At 41.6% G+C, this 19,152-nt stretch overlaps 1 protein-coding gene across 3 annotated transcripts in view; it reads left to right on the forward strand.

The window, feature by feature from the left end:
• The window catches only part of LOC306848563 (voltage-dependent calcium channel subunit alpha-2/delta-3-like), a 235,059-nt gene that overhangs the window by 78,790 nt on the left and 137,117 nt on the right, over positions 1-19,152 (forward strand). For all 3 annotated transcript variants that reach the window (XR_013782255.1, XM_079383198.1, XM_079383197.1), the window contains exons 8-11: positions 39-189; positions 1,141-1,215; positions 1,752-1,841; positions 16,851-16,964. Coding sequence is in view for 2 of the 3 variants with exons in the window: in XM_079383198.1 (XP_079239324.1) it covers positions 39-189; positions 1,141-1,215; positions 1,752-1,841; positions 16,851-16,964 (430 nt within the window). In the remaining variant the exon portion in view is untranslated. The remainder of the gene's footprint in view (positions 1-38; positions 190-1,140; positions 1,216-1,751; positions 1,842-16,850; positions 16,965-19,152) is intronic.

Genomic DNA, 19,152 nt, shown 5'->3' on the forward strand with positions numbered 1-19,152 from the left:
TATCCTATCATACTATCCTAATATATGTGTATTTACAGGTATATCCAGGCTGCTACATCTCCTAAAGATGTGGTCATTTTGGTGGATGTGAGTGGCAGCATGAAGGGGCTACGGCTGACCATAGCTCGACAGACTGTCTCCTCTATATTGGATACACTTGGGGATGATGACTTTTTTAACATTATTGCTGTAAGTTTAATCAAAGCAAATATTTTGATAAGCTGAAAATCATATTAGTTTCATTTTATCACAATATCAATATTAAGTTAAATAAAATACATTAATTTGGTTTGAGCAGATGTTGGCATTTATGCCATGTCACTTCTCACATGAAAAATGGTAGTTCATTAAAACCTTTGTTCTAAAATCTATGCTTGAAAAAAAAAAAAAAGCAAGCTACTTGTAAGGGAACATTTTTTTTTTCTTTTGTTCTGCTTCAGCACTGCTCTTCGACAAGTATAATTTCGATGAGTTTAGGCGTAATATACACAAATCAAAGCATGTCTCATTAAGCACATCAGATGTCAGTAATATTAAGAGAATGTTCTACAAGATAAAAATCTTTAAAATATATGGTGTGGGAATGTGCCTTTCTCTCCTTTATTTACATGTGTACCTTAGTCTAACCTTACACAGGCTCAAATCACCCAGTTCACTCTGAATGGTTATAACAAAATACAGTGATCTGCAAGTCATTTTCATGTTCAGTATTATTTAAAACGTCTGAGTGCAACTGGTACAATGGTCTTATCCCCACAGAAATACACTAAATCATGATGAAGACTTGAAATTTTAGAGATATTTTGCCTGCTGAAGAAGGTGTGTCCTTTCCCAGGGTCGATCATACAAATACCTTCTGTTCCCCAGTAAGGTGTGGACTCCCCAGGATCCTGTTTAATACAAAAATACAAATTGACAGTTCATGCCTCCATTCCCTAATCCATTTTCTCATACTCCATCTCCTGATTTATTTTTGTGGAACTCCTAACATGTTTTTGTGGATTTTGTTGTTTAGTTGAGAATTTGTTCAGTTTTTGTGAATCTCTTTCCATTTATTTGTGGATCATAGTATATTGTAAATACAAAACAATTCTATCCCCATACTGGTCTTGCTTAATGTATTTATTTTGTATGTGGCAGTACAACGAGGAGCTGCATTATGTGGAGCCATGTCTGAACGGAACATTGGTTCAAGCTGACGTTACCAACAAAGATGTAAGTACATTTTATGATATACCTGTATGTAAACCATAACTAACTGTGTTGTCCACTGGTCAGTGTCAGGTTTGGCAAAAGAGAACTCAGTTACAGCATAAACTCAAAATAGCTTTTGTGAAGCTCAAGTCAAGGACAAAGGAAGCAAGAGACAATGTCCAGGCTCAGAACCAGAAGGGGCAGGGAGACTAATGACCAGAGTCCAGAGGGTAAAACAAAGCTTAGAATCAGAGTCAGTTTCAGGGTCATGCAGACAAGCTGAAAACTCCAGGCTGGGAGGAAAAACTACTGTCATCTTTTTGTATTAATGATTTTGAGCACCTTAAAACCAGCACTTTGAAGGTTATCTGGATAAAAAAGGCTTTTAAAAGTTTGTCAGTGGAGTAGGAAGGACAGCATAGCATCAATTTGGTGGGAGTCAAGTGAGTCTTATCTGCCACATAGAAAGTTTGTACTTAAAAAAAAAAATTATGCACAATCCACATCAGCATGACATAGTCTCTAACTGCTAGGTTGTGTTTGTGCTTTCTCCACAGCATTTCCGTGACCGTCTTGATAAGCTCTTTGCTAAAGGTATAGGCATGCTGGACGTGGCTCTGACTGAGGCCTTTGAGCTTCTCAGTAATGTGAGTCCACATCCATACACCCATATGTGTGGGCATATTAAGGTAATTTCCTCTGTAACTCCCCTAAAAATCAGAAGTAACCATGTGGTACATAGATTGATAGATCTCATGTGTTTATGCATGAAAGCCTGGCAAAAAGTAAATATTACTTTCACAGTATAAAGGGGTGGTTGATTGCGATTTCACGTTTTAAACATTAGTAGTGTGTAATGTTGCTGTTTGAGCATAAACAATATCTGCAATATCTCATAAGTTACGACACTGAAAGTTCGGTGCAAACGAAAATATTGTCTTTTAAAATTCTGACAGTTTAATGCCTACAAAAATGGCTCGGAGGGACTACAACGAGTTACTTCCTGGGTTTGTGATGTCACAAACCCAGATAAACCCCGTCCCTGGGAACATGCAGCAAAGGGGGCGAGGCCATGTTGTGCTGCTTCAGAGAAGAGGATGGGTGCACGTAAAAATCTATTCATATATGAATAGCGATTCTGTCTTCTAACGATTCTAATGGATTCACAAATTTAAAAATCATATGTTCTAAAGCAGCAGTTGTTAATCCTGTGCCTCACATCCCCTGCTCTGCACACACTCTGCTCTGCATCGCTCTCTGTCTCACCTGATCATTAGTTTGTCAGCTCCAATAAACTGTGTTCCAATTGTACGGTTTGTGTATAGACAGACAGATAATTTTCACATAGCTATGAGAAGTGTTATACGTGGACGCGCATATGGTTGCCGTGCTGTATTAAAGCTTTAATCAGGATAAAACTGTATATTAAAAGCTAACATAAGCAGTAGCATTTACAAATGACAGTGCATCAAAGTATGAGACCACAAAAAACATACCATTTAGAGCCGTGCTTGAACAGGCTCTGTGCAATCCTCTCCACTTATATTCTCAGTCAGGCTCAAATTGTTGAGCAATATTGACAATGCCATTGTTTACAATACAACGGGATTGCCTTCTGAGGTGAGAGGCGTGACATTTCTGGACAGCACTAGGTGGTTTAGCGAATCACAACACACTAGACCAGCTAACTAATCTGAGCCTATCATGTATTTCTGAGGGAGGGGCTTCATAAAACCAGGCAATCATCGGAGCGTTCAAAGGAGAAGGGACGGAGTAAAATAAAGGTAAATTATGTGAAAATGTTTTTGTTTTTTTAAATGAAGCATTAACATGTGTTAGACTGCACCCCATAAACAATCAAGCCTAGAAAAAAAGTCAACCACCCCTTTAAAAGCTAATTCAACATTTATTAAGTGTACATAATTTGTACATACAATAATTTGTTTGCAGGCATGGTTAATAACAGGCATGTTACAGGCATGGTTAATAACAGTCAGGCTCGAACAAACAGCAAACAGGTATAGAGAGGGCAAAACAGAAGAGTACTCAAGTAAACAGGCGTGGTCGGCGATCGGCGTACAATATCCAAGGGGCTTGACAGAAGGGGTAATCCAGGTACAAGAGCAATAATCCAATCGAGGTGCAAACAGAGTCCGAATGGCAAGGCAAAAGGGTAAATCCAGAAAACATGGGCAGGAGTCAAAACACAAGAGAACACACAAGGTAAAGCAAGGCAAGACTATGACTATGACTTGGGCTCCGTAGAGTAGCTATTAGTGATGTGATGGTCTGCGCCGAGGCTTCGAAGCTTGTATCAAAAATACGAAATATCTCGCAGTGAAGCAGTGTACCGGAGCTTGATTCGTTTTGCCATAATCACGTGATCAGAGACGTCCGAAGCTTCACTTTCGTGTACAACCACGTGACTGCTTCGTAATCTGATTCAAAAATAGCGCGAACCCCTTGCGCAGGTTTCGCGTACCAAGCACCTCGGAACAGAGACTGAGCTCTTTTGAATTGTCAGCATGGAACCAGCCAAGAAAAAAGGCCGTTCGGAAGTCTGGCCGCATTTTCAACTTGTATCAACAAATAAAATAAGCTAATAATAACAATAATAATAATAATAATAATTTTTATTAGTAGTAGTAGTAGTAAGATTGGTATTTTAAAATAATAAATAATTATAATATTAATAAATATTTACATGTGTATTTTATGCTTATTCAATATATAATAAAATGTTAAATAATAGGCCTACATAATGTAGGAAACGAATTTCAATATATTAATACATGTGACCTCCTTCTGTAGGTTGAGTGCCTAATTTGTTCTCAACAGCTTCCTTATAATAACAACACATCCTCCATGTTGAGACATTTTAGAGCTAAACATGCACTTTCACTAACCAGTTCACAAGCATTTCACAATTCCACAATAATGTCCTTTTCTTTTGATTATATATGCCTACATGAGCCTTGCCTATGCCTTGCCTATGAATCCATAGGTTTAGGAATAAGGATAAAGCTTATTTGAAGAAGGCTGCATGTGTTGATCAAAGCACATTCATAAAAAAATAGTTTCTGTACAAGTTAATTTATCCCATTTATTAATTCTTTCATGAATTTATTAATAAGCTATTGTGTACTGCATCCACGCAGAAAAAATTATTTTAGAATAATTTTATTCTTATATTTTGTATTGCTTTTGGGTTTTTCACAGCAGAAAGTGATTTATTACATGAAACAATCAACAATATACATAAAATAATGATTATTATTATAATAATGGGCCATCTGGGACATGCATAACCTTCACCTTTTGACCATAAGATGTCGTTAGTGTGCGCAGTGTTGGAAAGCTTCAAGTAATGAACCTTTTTACTAGGGATGCACGATATTTATCAGACCGATAAATTATCGCCCGATATGAGAGAAAATTACGTCATTTTTATTGCTCCGATAAATACATTAAATCCGATAACTAGATCCGATAAAGTATGCTTGCTGGTAAATCAATCAGTCTGATTTATCTGAGATTCATCTTCTTTCCAAGTGCAAGTGATTGCAGCTTTAAACTGCAGTGACTCTCAGCATGTGTTGTGCTCATTACGTCATTATTTGCGAACATGTCTTCGCCGGTCTGGAAGTTTTTCTCTGTGGCAGAGGAGGACAATGCCATTGCTATGTCCAACGCGTGTTCAGCAAGGATTCCGAAAGGAGGCAAAAAGGCATCAAGTAGGGTTGTGACAGTGAGGAAATTTTCCCACTGGTTAATCGACGTGTGTCAACACCGGTATCACCTCGGTGGATGGGGGGTGGACGTCGTTTGAGTCTTCTCTCTTTTCCTCGATTTCCTTCGGTTTTAAATAGCTTGAAAGCTCTGTGCGCGTTTTGTTTTCACTTTTAAATTAGTGGCAATTCGGTGTCAAGCAGTTGTTTGTTTTTAGTTCGCTTGCGTTTTCTCACTTTCCTTTGCTTAAATAGCTTGTAAAAGCACCGTGCGTATTTTATTTTCACTTTTAAATTAACGGCAATTCGGCATCAATTACAACATACAACATAGAACATATAGCTAACTTTTATTAACAAAACGAATAAAAATGCACCATGCTATATGCCTAATATAAAATAACAGATAACTTACAAATTTTAAATATGCATGGTAGGCCTATAACAAAACTGAAAATCAGTAAAGACTGAGGAACAAATAATTATAAAACGTAGAACGTTTATTAGTGAGATGGAAAGTTTGGAGGCACGGACTGCATACACCTTGATGTAAAATAATGGGAAAAATATCACAGTTTAAATAAAATAAAAATCAGCAAATACTGTGGAACCAAATAGGCTAAATGAGAAACGAATGTTTAAAAAATAAATAAATAAATAGACCTTCCGATATCACCTTAGATAAATGGCAGGTCAACAGGCTTTTCAAAATCCAAAAATATTTTTAAAACAGGCGCTTTTACATTTAGTTTTGAAACTCTTCTGCCATCGTCTTGTCTTTTTCACCTCACTCTTGTCAGTCAGCTCGCCTTACTCTCCTCAGGTGATAAATGAAATCGGATCTGTGATGCGCGACTGTCGTTCGTTCACAAAAATGAACCGAAATACATGCCTCACAGACATGATAAATATATCTAAAGAAAGCTTTAAATTGCTACTTAACGAAATAAATAAAAACGAAAACAAAAACTATTTAATACAATCGTTATCCGTGAAGATGCACTTCTCTCTAAAGGCGTGTCTAACGAGGAGATGGCGAATCCTTACTATTTCCCCCGGACACATTCACGGTAATTACTTTTGCTGGGGCTTTTGCTTTATTGTGTATATTTGAAACAGAACTCTTCATCTGTGCTGACGGCTCGCTGCTGCTGCGGGACACTAAACACCGTCGAGCCGCTCTTGACAGTCACGGCACAGACTCATGTTGTTTCCACCAGCGCGGCAATTTTTTTCATCAATAATTGATGGATGTCTAAAATATAAAGATAAGGAGAAGCCTAAAACAGGCCCGAGGACCGGCCCGTGTCTGAACTATGACGTGAATATTGGCCCGAAGCCCGGCCCTAGGGACACAAAAAAGTAGGAGCCCGACTTTAAATTAAATTTAAAATAATAATAATAATAATTGGGGGCTAAAAGTGTGTTGTAATGCAAGCGTTACTGAACATGTACAGAGTAAAATATTACTGAAAATTGATTAGTAATGCCTTACACTACTGCGTTACAGCAAATAGTAATATGTTACTGTAATGCATTACTTTTGTATCGCCTTACTCCCAACACTGCTTAAAGACTATATAACTTTCTCATCCTCGTGCACTAAAAACGTTGAATAGATGCATTTCTTTATGCATGACATATTTTAATATAAATTTGTTGTTAATGAGTTGTTAATTTGCAGATAAACCATAGTTCTGTCATAATTCTGTTAAACCATTTCTGTTACAAAGTATTGTGGTGCCTTACACAAAAAATAAAAAAACATTTATTTGAAGAGTCAGGACTGATGTTTGCTATAGTTAGGCCAGAGCTACTAAAATATCAGTTTAATCAGTGAATCTTAGATTTTGTATTCTCCTGGGTGCACAAACTGCAGATTATATGAAAATTATAATATAAAAATATGAATTTATCGGTAACGGTATCGGCCATGAGAAGGACTTAATTATCGGTTATCGTATCGGTTAAAATTGTTCATATCGTGCATACCTACTTTTTACGATACACTTGAGGGGAAAGCCTTGGTGCTTTCAAAAGCTTAATTTCACCATCACTAGTAGCTATCGCTATGAGAGTGATAAACGCAATACAATACTCTGCATCTAGCAAGTGGAAATCCATGGTTTATAAAGCCTGAGTGATTAGTGTGATCAGCTTTGTAATCAGTGAAAACAGCTGTGTGTGTCGTCAGTGCAATGAATGATGGGGATTGTAGTGCAAGAGTCGATGCGGTGAGTGGGTGACTTCTGGTGGTGATTAACCGGAAGTGCATGGACCAGATTCGTGACAGCTATCAAATATAAAGTATACAACTTTACTAAGTAAAAGTATCTTTATAGAAATAGACTCAAATAAGAAAAAAAGTACAGGTAAATTCTATAAACAGTGGCACAGCTGAGTGGTTGGTTGCTGGAGTCTACATGCAGATTAAGGGACTGGTCACCCAAAAAATAAATATTTGTCATTATTTACTCATATTGTTTGAAATCTATATGAATTTGAATCTTCTGCAAAACACTAAAGATCATATATTAAATGAAAAGAAAATAAACTGTTGTTGTCAATATACACAGATTTTCTGAAAGACTGAGACATATTGAAATATATGAGAGCCAGTTTGATCTCTTGAAGCTCTCGGTTTCCAGTGTCATAATTTTGCTCTGCATGGGTGAGTTTCTTGGAGAAGTAAGCACATGGATGGAGATGGGCTCGATTCCCCTACTGCTCAGAGAGGACAGTACCCATGCCTGTTGTAGAAGCATCAACATTGACAGTGAATTGATATCTGGATCATGGTTTAAGCAGAGAAGTGGACGTGAAAGGTCCTTCAATTGTTGAATGGCGTGGGTGGCCTCGGGTGACCAGGAAAGAGATCTGGGCATTTTCTTTAGGAGTGATGTTAAAGGAGCTGTGATCTGACTATGGTTCTAAATGAATCAATGGTTCAAGTTTGTAAATTGGAGATAGTGTTGGAGGTTGATTTGTAGATGGTTTTGACCATGACTTAACCATCATTCAACCATGGTTGTGTGCTTCAACTATCCCTTCGTCCATCTTGATACCATCAGTACGGATGACATATTCTAGGAATTGGGTGGAGGACTGATAGAATGAACACTTTTCAGCTTTGAGATATACAGAACTGTGCAAAAGTCTTAGGCCATTGGTATTTTCACTAGCAAAAAAATGGTTTTAATCCAGTTATTTCTAACTTTGGCTGTAGTGTGTCAGGAGGAAATACCAGTTTACATTTCCAAACATTCCTTTTGCCATGAATTGTAATCCAGTAAATTTAAGTCTGTCAGCAGCCAATATTCTCCAAGACACATGAAGAAACCTTCCTACAAACTACCTGAAAAAATATGAAAAAAGCTGTTTTAAATGCAAAGGGTGGTCACAACAAATGTTGATTTGATTTAGTTCAGTGGTTTATAATCCTTGTCCTGGGGACCAACTGCTCTGCACATTTAGCATGTTTCCCTTATTTGACACACTGAATTCAGATCATCAGCTCATTAGGAGACTCCATGAACTGAACTGAATATCTCAAGTTAGGGAGACAGACTTGATGGTGGTGAGATCAGTTCTGTAAATGTAAACTGATATTTATTACTGACACACTACAGCAAAAGATAGGGAAAAAAAGCTTAAAACCATTCTTTTTTTTTTTGCTGGTGAAAATACTGATGGCCTAAGTATAATATGGTACATGGTGTTTTCTCAGCTTGACCAGGACAAGCTCCTTCAAGTGGCGAAGTTCTGGCTCATTCTGGCTCATTCTGCCTCTACCTAGTGCTTTTCCAGTTTTGGAAAACTGGAATTTATATGTGGATGTACAGACTTCTTTTCTGTGCTTGAGTTGATGGTAGCATCCCCAAGATGAAGTTGCTGGTTGACCTAGAGTTGAGGAGAGTAATAACTGTAAGAGACACATCAGAGGCAGTAAAAATCAGAGTGGAAGTTAATGGCTTGACACCTAACTCCCCATGGGACGAGGAAGGAGGATGGGACATGCTGACCTCACTTGTCCCTCAGCATTGCATTACAGACATAAACGCTGGGCCAGCTGGCAGAGACGTTCAGCAAAGAATAGGAGAAAGGCATCAAATTACATGGCCTCTACTGCTGGCTCTGGAGGAGCTGATGAAGTTACAGCTGCATCGCCAGAGTGAACCCCTTGATGATGGTAACACTGGCTCATTCCATCCACTAGATGCATTGAGGTGAGAAATCTTCGTCTTTGCATAACCTGAATAGCTGTTCACTCACAAACATATCACCAGCTGGATGGTTCCAAATTATCTCTTCCCATTGAAGAGCTCTTCCAATTAGTAAGGAAATAATCAAAGCCATCTTAGCTCTCTCAGTGTGGAATTGCTGCGGCAGCATCTCGAGGGGCAAGTGAGCAGCAGAGCAGAAAGACCTTGCAGCCCTCTCTGGAGCCAGAGTAGGGAGCTAGATTGGTCATAGTGTACACCGGTGACAAAGGTGGACCAGGAAGAGTGACTGTGTTTCTAGGTACCTGGGTAGAAACACAAGAGGTGAGGTGAGAGTATGTTGTAATACATCAACAAGTTCCTTCAATGGATCATATGGGTTGGTTCCTGACAGGCTAATCTTTTAGGTCTGGCCTTCCATCACAATATGGCAAAGACTCAAAGATGGTAACACAGAATGTGAAACAAATGATGGTACGTTTATTGAAAGTGGCAAGAACATACTTGGTTACTAACGTAACTTCGGTTCCCTGAGATACGGGAACGAGTACTGCGTCGCTAGACGCTTTGGGGGAAAACTCCTTTTTCTCTGAGGACTGAAGACTTTTTCAATCATGCAGTGTGACTGCACGGCCATTGGTTCGTGTAGTGAATAAAAAACAAACCAATGGCTCTACAGCAGTGCTGCACGAGCCTTTGCCGGCAAAGCCCGCCAGAGCCCGCCAGAAGGGAGTCATCTGGCTATATAAGCGGACGCTTCACCATAGGAAATCAGGCCAATTCGACTGAAGCGTCAACCTGAGTCGTGCAGCTGAATGGCGTGGCATGGTACGCAGTACTCGTTCCCGTATCTCAGGGAACCGAGGTTACGTTAGTAACCGAGTACGTTCCCTTTCGATACTTCACTCGTACTGCGTCGCTAGACGCTTTGGGGAACAAATACTATCCCACCATGCCATGAAGAGGAACGACTGATACAAACTGGCCTTGAGCAATAAGGCTCAGAGGGACCAATTATGAGCAGGAAGAATCCTGCAGGAGGCAAGAGGACTGAACTCCTAGAGGTCAGCCCGGCATAGATAATCGTTCCAACGGTCATAAGAACAGCCTCAGCACTAGCAATAGGGCTAAGAGCGTTCTTGAAGAATCAGGCAATGCCTGAAAATAGACAGCTTAATACGCGTGTGCCACTTAAGCAGATAGAACCCGGGCCTGTAAGGCTGGTTCATCTAAGTTATAGAACCTGGTAAATGTGGACAGCGAGGCCCAGCCGGCTGCCGCACAAATATCTGCCATGGACACACCACTAGACCACGCCAAGGAAGAGGCTACGCCTCTAGTGGAATGGGCTCTCACTCCAATGGGGCCCTGGAGGCCCAGGGAGGAGTATGCTAGTGCAATAGCATCAACCAACCATCGAGATATCCTCTGCTTTGTGACCGGAGACCCTTTGGTGCGACCGCCAAAGCAGACAAAGAGTTGTTCCGATTGCCTAAAGGGACATAACCATGTCTTGGCTTTAGGACAACCTTAGTGTCGTTAGGCCCAAACTCAAGACAGGCAGGCCTTACAGAGAGACCCTGTAAGTCACCTACTCGCTTCACCGATGCTAGCGCCAGCAGCAGAGTGGTTTTGAGAGACAGTGTTTTTAAGCTTGCAGATTGTTGTGGTTCAAAGGGGTCACCTTTGAGGGCTCTCAGGACCGTGGGCAGGTCACATGTACGGACTGTGAGGGGTCGGGGTAGATAGAGCCTCCTAGAACCCTTCAGGAAACGGACAACCGGGGGCAGTCGTGGCCTAATGGATAGAGAGTTGGACTTGTAACCCGAAGGTCGTGGGTTCGAGTCTCAGGTCCGGCAGGGATTGTAGGTGGGGGAGTGAATAACCAACACTCTCTCCACCCTCAATACCACGACTGAGGTGAGACCCTTGAGCAAGGCACTGAACCCCCAATTGCTCCCCGGGCGCCGCAGCGTTGGCTGCCCACTGCTCCGGGTGTATGTTCACTACTGTGTGTACACTTGGATGGGTTAAATGCAGAGCACACATTTCACTGCTGGTTATACTCTGTATAATTGTGTATGTGACAAATAAAAAACAAACAAAAAAACAACCAGGTTGTTCCGGCCCACCGATTGTCCGGCTATAGGAGCGTGAGAAGCTGCTATAGCTGCCACATAGACTTTGAGCGTGGAAGGGGAGCGGCCCTTATCCAACAGCTCTTGGAAATAGGACAATATCACTGATATGTCACATGTTGTTGGTTCCTTGCCATGGTCCTCACACCAGGCGGATAAAACCGACCATTTAAGGGCGTAGAGGCGTCTCATAGACAGGGCTCTAACCTGTGAGATGGTATTTTGGACATTCTCAGGGAGATCTATTGATTCCTATCGAGAGCCCAGAGATGCAGGGCCCACAGCTCGGGCTGGGGGTGCCAGATCGTTCTGTTCACCTGAGAGAGGAGGTCCCGTCTCAGGGGAATGGGCCACGGAGCCGCTATTAGCAGCTGAGATAGCTCTGAGATCCAATGATGGTTCTTCCAGAGTGGGGCCACCAGAAGCACTCTGTGCTTGTGCTCCCTGATTCGTCTGATTACCTGAGGGATCAGATCGATCGGGGGAAAAGCATACAGGAGGCGGTTGGGCCATTCGTGGGCCTCCTCGTCCTCGTTCCACGAAAAGTAAGTTTGGCAGTGAGAGTTGTCTTTGGAGGCGAAGAGGTCGACCTCTGCCCTGCCAAAGATCTGCCAGATTCTCTGAACCGTCTGTGGGTGGAGCATCCACTCCTCTGAGGGGACGTTGTTCCGAGAGAGCATATCTGCTCCTTGGTTCAGTAGGCCGGGCACATGAGCTGCTCTCAATGAATGCAGGTTGAGATGTGCCCATTCCAAGAGGCGCTTTACCATCTCGAAAAGGCATTTCGTGGTGAGCCCGCCCTGGTGATTTATGTATGTCCTGAAGGGACACCACCGTCATGCTGTCTGAATGGACTAGCAGGTGGTGTCCCTTCAGGACATACATAAATCACCAGGGCGGGCTCACCTCGAAATGCCTTCAGGACTGGCAGGAAGATCCGAAGAGCTAGCCTTCCGCATTCGTCCAGGAGCCGGAGGTCAGTCTGCCATCGCACAGAGCCCCCCAACCTGTGTTGGAGGCATCTGTCATGACAACCTTTCTTCTGTAGACCAAACTCATTGTCACTTCCTGCTCGAACCACCATAGGTCCTTCCAGGGGGCCAGGGCTGACACGCAGGCCTGGTCAACCCTGATGCGGATGTGTCCATGACACCACGCATGGGGCGGAATTGGAAGTTTCAACCAGTATTGAAGGGGTCTCATTTTGAGAAGGTTCGGGTGGTGAGTCGCCTTGCAGATATCGACACACTTGGTAACTGGAAGAGGAAATTTGCTCTCTTTTTGAAAATGTTTGTTTTTTATTTTTCTTGCTATAACAGCGGCTGTGTGTGAGGGCGCTTTTGGAACGGACCCGTGATTCACAACAGTTTTTGTGACAAACAAACTGCCATTGGCACCCGGAACCGAACGGGGTGCTTGAAGGCACAACAGAGGCCGTTTCAGGGATGGTCCGGTGTTTGCGAGACTTTGCCCCCTCCTCTTCCTTTCCAGCAGATCAGGACGACGCCGGGAGCGCAGGGTCCAAGGTCAGCTTGGGCCGGGGTCCTTGACGCTTAGGAAATGGGTAGCGCTTGGCTCACGCTTCTGAGCAGGCTAAGCAGGCGACGGCACAGGTTTAGCTAGCTGCTGCGCTGGAGCAGGCTTGGGGCGACTCGTGGCCGTTGCCGAGCTGGACCGTTTCGGCAGGAAGTGTCGCATGGCCTGGGACGACTTCTGAGCCACGGTGAATCACTCTGCAAATCCCTCGACGGCAGGTCCAAAGAGCCCCGTAGGGGAGAAGGGGAAGTCGAGGAAGGGGACCTTGTCAGCCTCCTTGATTTCGGTGAGGTTTAGCCATAAGTGGCGCTCCAACAATACTAGGTTGGCCATTGACCTCCCTATGGCCCTTCCATCCGATAGCGGAGGGCAGGCAAAGGTGTGCAGCCACTGCCTCATCGAGGGGGGGCATCCTCTTGTAACCCTCTTCGGTGCCGTCCACTGAGGAGAGCAGAAGAAGAGTTAAGGCGAATGCGAACCGAGTAAGGAGCGTGCCACGACTTCGTTAGTTCGTCATGGACCTCCAGGAAATACAGAGAGGCTCGCTGACGAGGGGCCGAACAGCGCACCGGCAGGAACCATTCGACCAGACGACTACGAGTGGGCTCCTCCGGTGTAGACCAATCCAAACCCAGCTCGTCAACTACCTTAGAGAGGATGTGGAAAAGTTCGGCATCCATCCCTGGCTTCGAGTCACTGGGCTCGTCAGACGATGAAGGGGCGGGGTCAACAGTAGAGCCCGACATCTCCTCCGCGTCTGATCCTATTAGAGGCATGCTGTCATCTAACAGCTCGTCCTCGACAGCACCGAACGAGACCACATCACTCGCACCAGCCGAGGGACGGTGGTCCGTGTGCTCGAAGAGGAGGGGAGAATCCTCTCTGCTTTGCAGGGGCGAGGCACGCGGGATCTGAGGCGGCGTGAGCTCACTCGCCGCTGAGCGCTTAGTCCCTTTGCCCCCGCTATTTTTTCCTCACAGGTTCCTGGGAGGAAGAAAACGGGAGGGCATGAGGGGCAGCTTCACTCTCTAAAAAGAAAGCGATCTGAAAAAAAAAAAAAAAAATCAGAAGCAGATTTAAATTTGCAGTTTCTCTCTATTTACTAAACAGACACAAGCACAATCGTTACTCCTCGCTCTGCTTCAACGGCTCTCAGCACCGCCCCACTCATTACAAACATAATTGCTCAGATCAAAAAAATGTAACATGTTACTACGTTACACATACTACTACTACTACTACTAATAACAATAAAAGTAAACAATTTTCTTGTGCAATGAAGCAATGCTTTTATCCAAACAATTAGAAAATAGGCAAGCAAGAGCCAACAATATCCATAATGTACAATGTCACTATGTATAATGTACTATGCTTTATTTATTAGAATGCTACACAAATAAACAAGCTAGAGAAATGCAAACGTATGGGCAGTGTGTGTTCTGATGCAGATCGGGTGGAGGTTGATCAGCAAAGTGTTTGATGACCAGATAAGCTTTACCACTCTCATTTCAACAATGGCCAGGTTTTGCAGGTTTGCACTGTACAACATCAGGAAATCAGACTATTCTTTTATGTGACACAGCTCCTCATCCAAGTCAATCGTCAAGTCAAGTCACCTTTATTTATATAGCGCTTTTAACAATACAGATTGTGTCAAAGTACTTAACAGTATAAAATTGGAGGATAGTGTCAGTAATGTATAAAAATAAGATTAAACACTTAATTTTCAGTTAAAGGCATTTCATTATTGAATTCAGAGATGTAATTGTCTAGCTCAGTTTAGTTTAAATAGTATCTGTGAAATCAAATTGACGATAATCGCTAGAAATTAAGTGTCCCCAAGTGAGCAAGCCAGAGGCGACAATGCAAGGACAAGACTCAATAACCAACACAGAAAACACAGGGGTATATAATGGCTGACACAAATGAGCAAACAAGACACACCTGGAATCAATGATAGGGTAATCAACAGAAAAACTACAACTAGGCTGTATCCGAAATCGCCCCTTATACCCTCATTCACTATTCCCTACATTAGTCCACTCATACAGTTCACTTGAAGGAGTGAATGAAAATGAGTGAATTCGGACATCGAGTGCACCGGAAGAACTGCCGCTTTTACATAGTTTGCTTGCTGTTTGATAATCATTTGATACGGGCAGCTCCAGTAGTCAGATTGAAGGATTTATCTTGAACTCTGTTACGGAAATTATGTATAAACCCTAATAGTCAATTTACAATTCATTTTGTACCTGTGTTGTGTTACGCTGTATTACGCCGTGGACGAGTGCTTCTAAAATGAATGAATGGATGATTCAGCTGCGGGCGCCATCTTCTGGCGAGACGCAAGAATTTATTCGGCGCGCGACTCTCACAGTGCATTCTGGGGATTCTCTAGCAGTTGAGTGTACATCGGTTGTACACTCGTTTTTCCGGTGCATTGTGGGATTGAATGAGTGCACTAGAGAACATCCGCTATGGTTTCGAACACCACTTAAAATGGCTGTCCCCTCAAATAGTGGACTATTTGAGGGTATAGGGGGCGATTTCGGATACAGCCCTAGACTACAAATATACAGGAAACCGAAACTGAATAGACAGAAGACATGACTCAAAACAAAAAACAGACCAAAACCATAACAGGCTAGCGTACATCCAATGTACACTCTAAAGGCCTTTCCACACTGAGCGCGATGCGAAAAGGCGAGGCGAATCGCCCGCGAATGTTGCTCTCACACAGAGTGCGAAACGAATGTTCGCCTTCTGCTAATTCACGCCTGCACGCTAGGGGGCGCCGACCAACAATGTTTTTTTTCTTCATGTAGCGTGTGATTCTCGTGTGGTTTACATTGTCCGCTGCTCAATATACAGCATTAAATTAAGATAAATAACTTCTCCATCAGAAACACAAAATATCCATATTGCTTACAAGAATACATCTGAAATAATTAGAGGTACAATTAGCATCACGCTACATTGAAAATGTATGTAATTATTAACGTTTTTGATCAAAACCCACTTTAAATCATCATCGAGTGCTTTTAATAACTTCCGATTGTGATCTAAAATGGATTTTGATTCTATAATAGGCAGACATGCACTCTTTGCACGTTTTATAATGGACTGGTTGCTTGTCACGTGTCATAAACATCCTTTATTATTAAAATGAGTACCATGAACTGCATAAAAACATATACAGAAAACCTATCTTCACAATTATAGGTCTATTTGCTTTCATATTTCATGTGTAGAATGTGTAGAAAAATATTTCTCTCTTTTTTTTATATACGGAAGGGCAAGAGATATGATTACATGATTGACAGGTCTAGATGAACAAGTTTTGACTCATAAACACTCGCGCTTGTGGAAGAAAATGGACGGTGCTCGTCAGATCACATGATTCAGTGGAGAATTAATATTTTATTCTGTATAAAGAACATGTGAGAATAGTCTGTTCTTAAATACCAACAATAACAAGAACTCAGCATTCACTCTTCTCTCTTGCGTAAAAAGTCCTCTACTTCTGTGTTTTTATGCTCGTGCTCAATACAGTCTTCTGAGCTTTTAGCGCCACCGCGTCAACCTTTTGGGTAACAGCAGTTGCTCTGGTCATGTGATGTAATGCTCAACTCTTATTGGACTGCCCGTGTTTTCACTTTGCAAAACTCAAAAGATTCGTCGGACTGGACAGAAAAAAAAAACATTCGCATTTTCGGTGCGCGAATGTTCGCGGTCTGTGTGGAAGCACCCATAGGAAGCTGTTATTTTATTCTAGCGCGTCATTACGTGTGAAATTCGTTTCGCTTTTTCGCGCTCAGTGTGGAAAGGCCTTTAATCATTGTGGGTATGAATAAGTGAACAAATTTAAGGATGCAATTTTATAAATTTAATTCAGACACCACTACAAAGTTCGGACATTTTAAGAAAAATCTTAACAAATTAAGTGTATTACATTAGCTATTACTGCTAATTGCCATGTTGCCATGAACTAATTTATTGTAACCCCTTGTTAAGTAATATGTATGTGTGTTCAGTTTAACGAGACGGGCCGAGGCAGTGTGTGCAGTCAAGCCATCATGTTGGTGACAGATGGAGCTGTGGAAACATATGACGCTGTCTTTGCCCAGTACAACTGGCCTGATAGAAAGGTGAGAAGAGTTTCTGTATTCCCAGTTTGCAGGGCCGAATAATTTTATAGACTGGAATGCTTTGAATGTAGGAACAATTCTTGTTTCACACTGACTTTTTATACATTTTCTCACATAAAGAATGCCAGAATTTATCAGAGATTGCTGTTCCTGTTTTTTTCCCCCCCAAACTGTTTTTACTGATGAGTAAGAGAGTGGCTAGAGATATATAAAAATAATAATATTCAGTTCAGGAGACACTCCAAATATGAGTTAATACTAATACACTCCTTCATCCATCCCTGAATAGGGAAGGATGGGATGGAAAAAAAGATGGGATGTCAAACTCTAAATAATTTTCAAAGGGTAAAAATAAATAAATAACTAAATAAAAATACATTTTAATTCCTTCTGAGACAACAGAGGCCTGTTCCACAAAGCCGGTTTCGGTTTTTACCCAGGTAAATTCGCGTTTAGTTTAGATTAGTTTTCGGACTCATTAAGGTGGGTTGGTTTTGAGCAGGTTTCATCACCATGGTAATTTACGCTACACAGCTACCCTGCTCCAGAGCAGGTTTTATTCTGGTTTCTATTCTCCAAACTGGACCAATCACTCCCCTGTATCTCTCGCTCCAAATTAAAACAGTTCACACTCAAAGAAGTTTAGAGACAAAATTGCTTGACTTGCTGCTACTTATTATATTTATAGTATAGAAATTGTAAATGTTTATAATTCATATAATATATTAATATAACTATTATATGAAGTGGCAGTTAATTTTAAGCTTCGCATTTAAAAAAAAAATAAATAAAAAAAATAAATATATATATATATATATATATATATATATATATATATATAGTGGTGTGAAAAAGTGTTGGCCCTTTTTATTTTTTTGCATGTTTGTCACACTTTAATGTTTCAGATCATCAAACTAATTTAAATATTAATCAAAGATAACACAAGTAAACACAACATGCAGTTTTTGAATTAAGTTTTTTATTATGAAGGAAAAAAAAAAATCCAAACCCACATGGCCCTGTGTGAAAAAGTGCTTGCCCCCTAAACCTAATAACTGGTTGGGGGCCACCCTTAGCAGCAACAACTGCAATCAAGCGTTTGCGATAACTTGCAATGAGTCTGTTACAGCGCTGTGGAGGAATTTTGGCCCACTCTTCTTGGCAGAATTGTTGTAATTCAGCCACATTGGAGGGTTTTCGAGCATGAACCACCTTTTTAAGGTCATGCCACAGCATCTGAATAGGATTCAGGTCAGGACTTTGACTAGACCACTCCAAAGTCTTCATTTTGTTTTTCTTCAGCCATTCAGAGGTGGATTTGCTGGTGTGTTTTGGATCATTGTCCTGAACCCAAGTTCGCTTTAGCTTGAGGTCATGAACAGATGGCCGGACATTGTCCTTCAGGATTTTTTGGTAGACAGCTGAATTCATGGTTCCATTTATCACAGCAAGTCTCCCAGGTCCTGAAGCAGCAAAACAGCCCCAGACCATCACACTATCACCACCCTATTTTACTGTTGGTATGATGTTCTTTTTCTGAAATGCTGTGTTACTTTTACGCCAGATGTAATGGGACACGCACCTTCCAAAAAGTTCAACTTTTGTCTCGTCAGTCCACAGAGTATTTTCCCAAAAGTCTTGGGAATTATCAAGATGTTCTCTGGCAAAACTGAGACGAGCCTTTGTGTTCTTTTTGCTCAGCAGCGGTTTTCGACTTGGAACTCTGCCATGCAGACCATTTTTGCCCAGTCTCTTTCTTATGGTGGATCTCTTTTCTAATGGCTCTCACTGTGGTTCGCTGGAGTCCCAAAGCTTTAGAAATGGCTTTATAACCTTTTCCAGACTGATAGATCTCAATTACTTCTTCTCATTTGTTCCTGAATTTCTTTGGATCTCAACATGATGTGTAGCTTTTGAGGATCTTTTGGTCTACTTCACTTTGTCAGACAGGTCCTATTTAAGTGATTTCTTTATTGCGAACAGGTGTGGCAGTAATCAGGCCTAGGTGTGGCTAGAGAAACTGAACTCAGGTGTGATAAACCACAGTTATGTTTTAACGGGTGGGGGCAAACAGGGCCATGTGGGTTTGGATTTTGTTTTCCCTTCATAAAAAAACCCTTCATTTAAAAACTGCATGTTGTGTTTACTTGTGTTATCTTTGATTAATATTTAAATTTGTTTGATAATC

This window comes from Barbus barbus, assembly GCF_936440315.1.
Source record: "Barbus barbus genome assembly, chromosome: 28".
Lineage (NCBI taxonomy): Eukaryota > Metazoa > Chordata > Actinopteri > Cypriniformes > Cyprinidae > Barbus > Barbus barbus.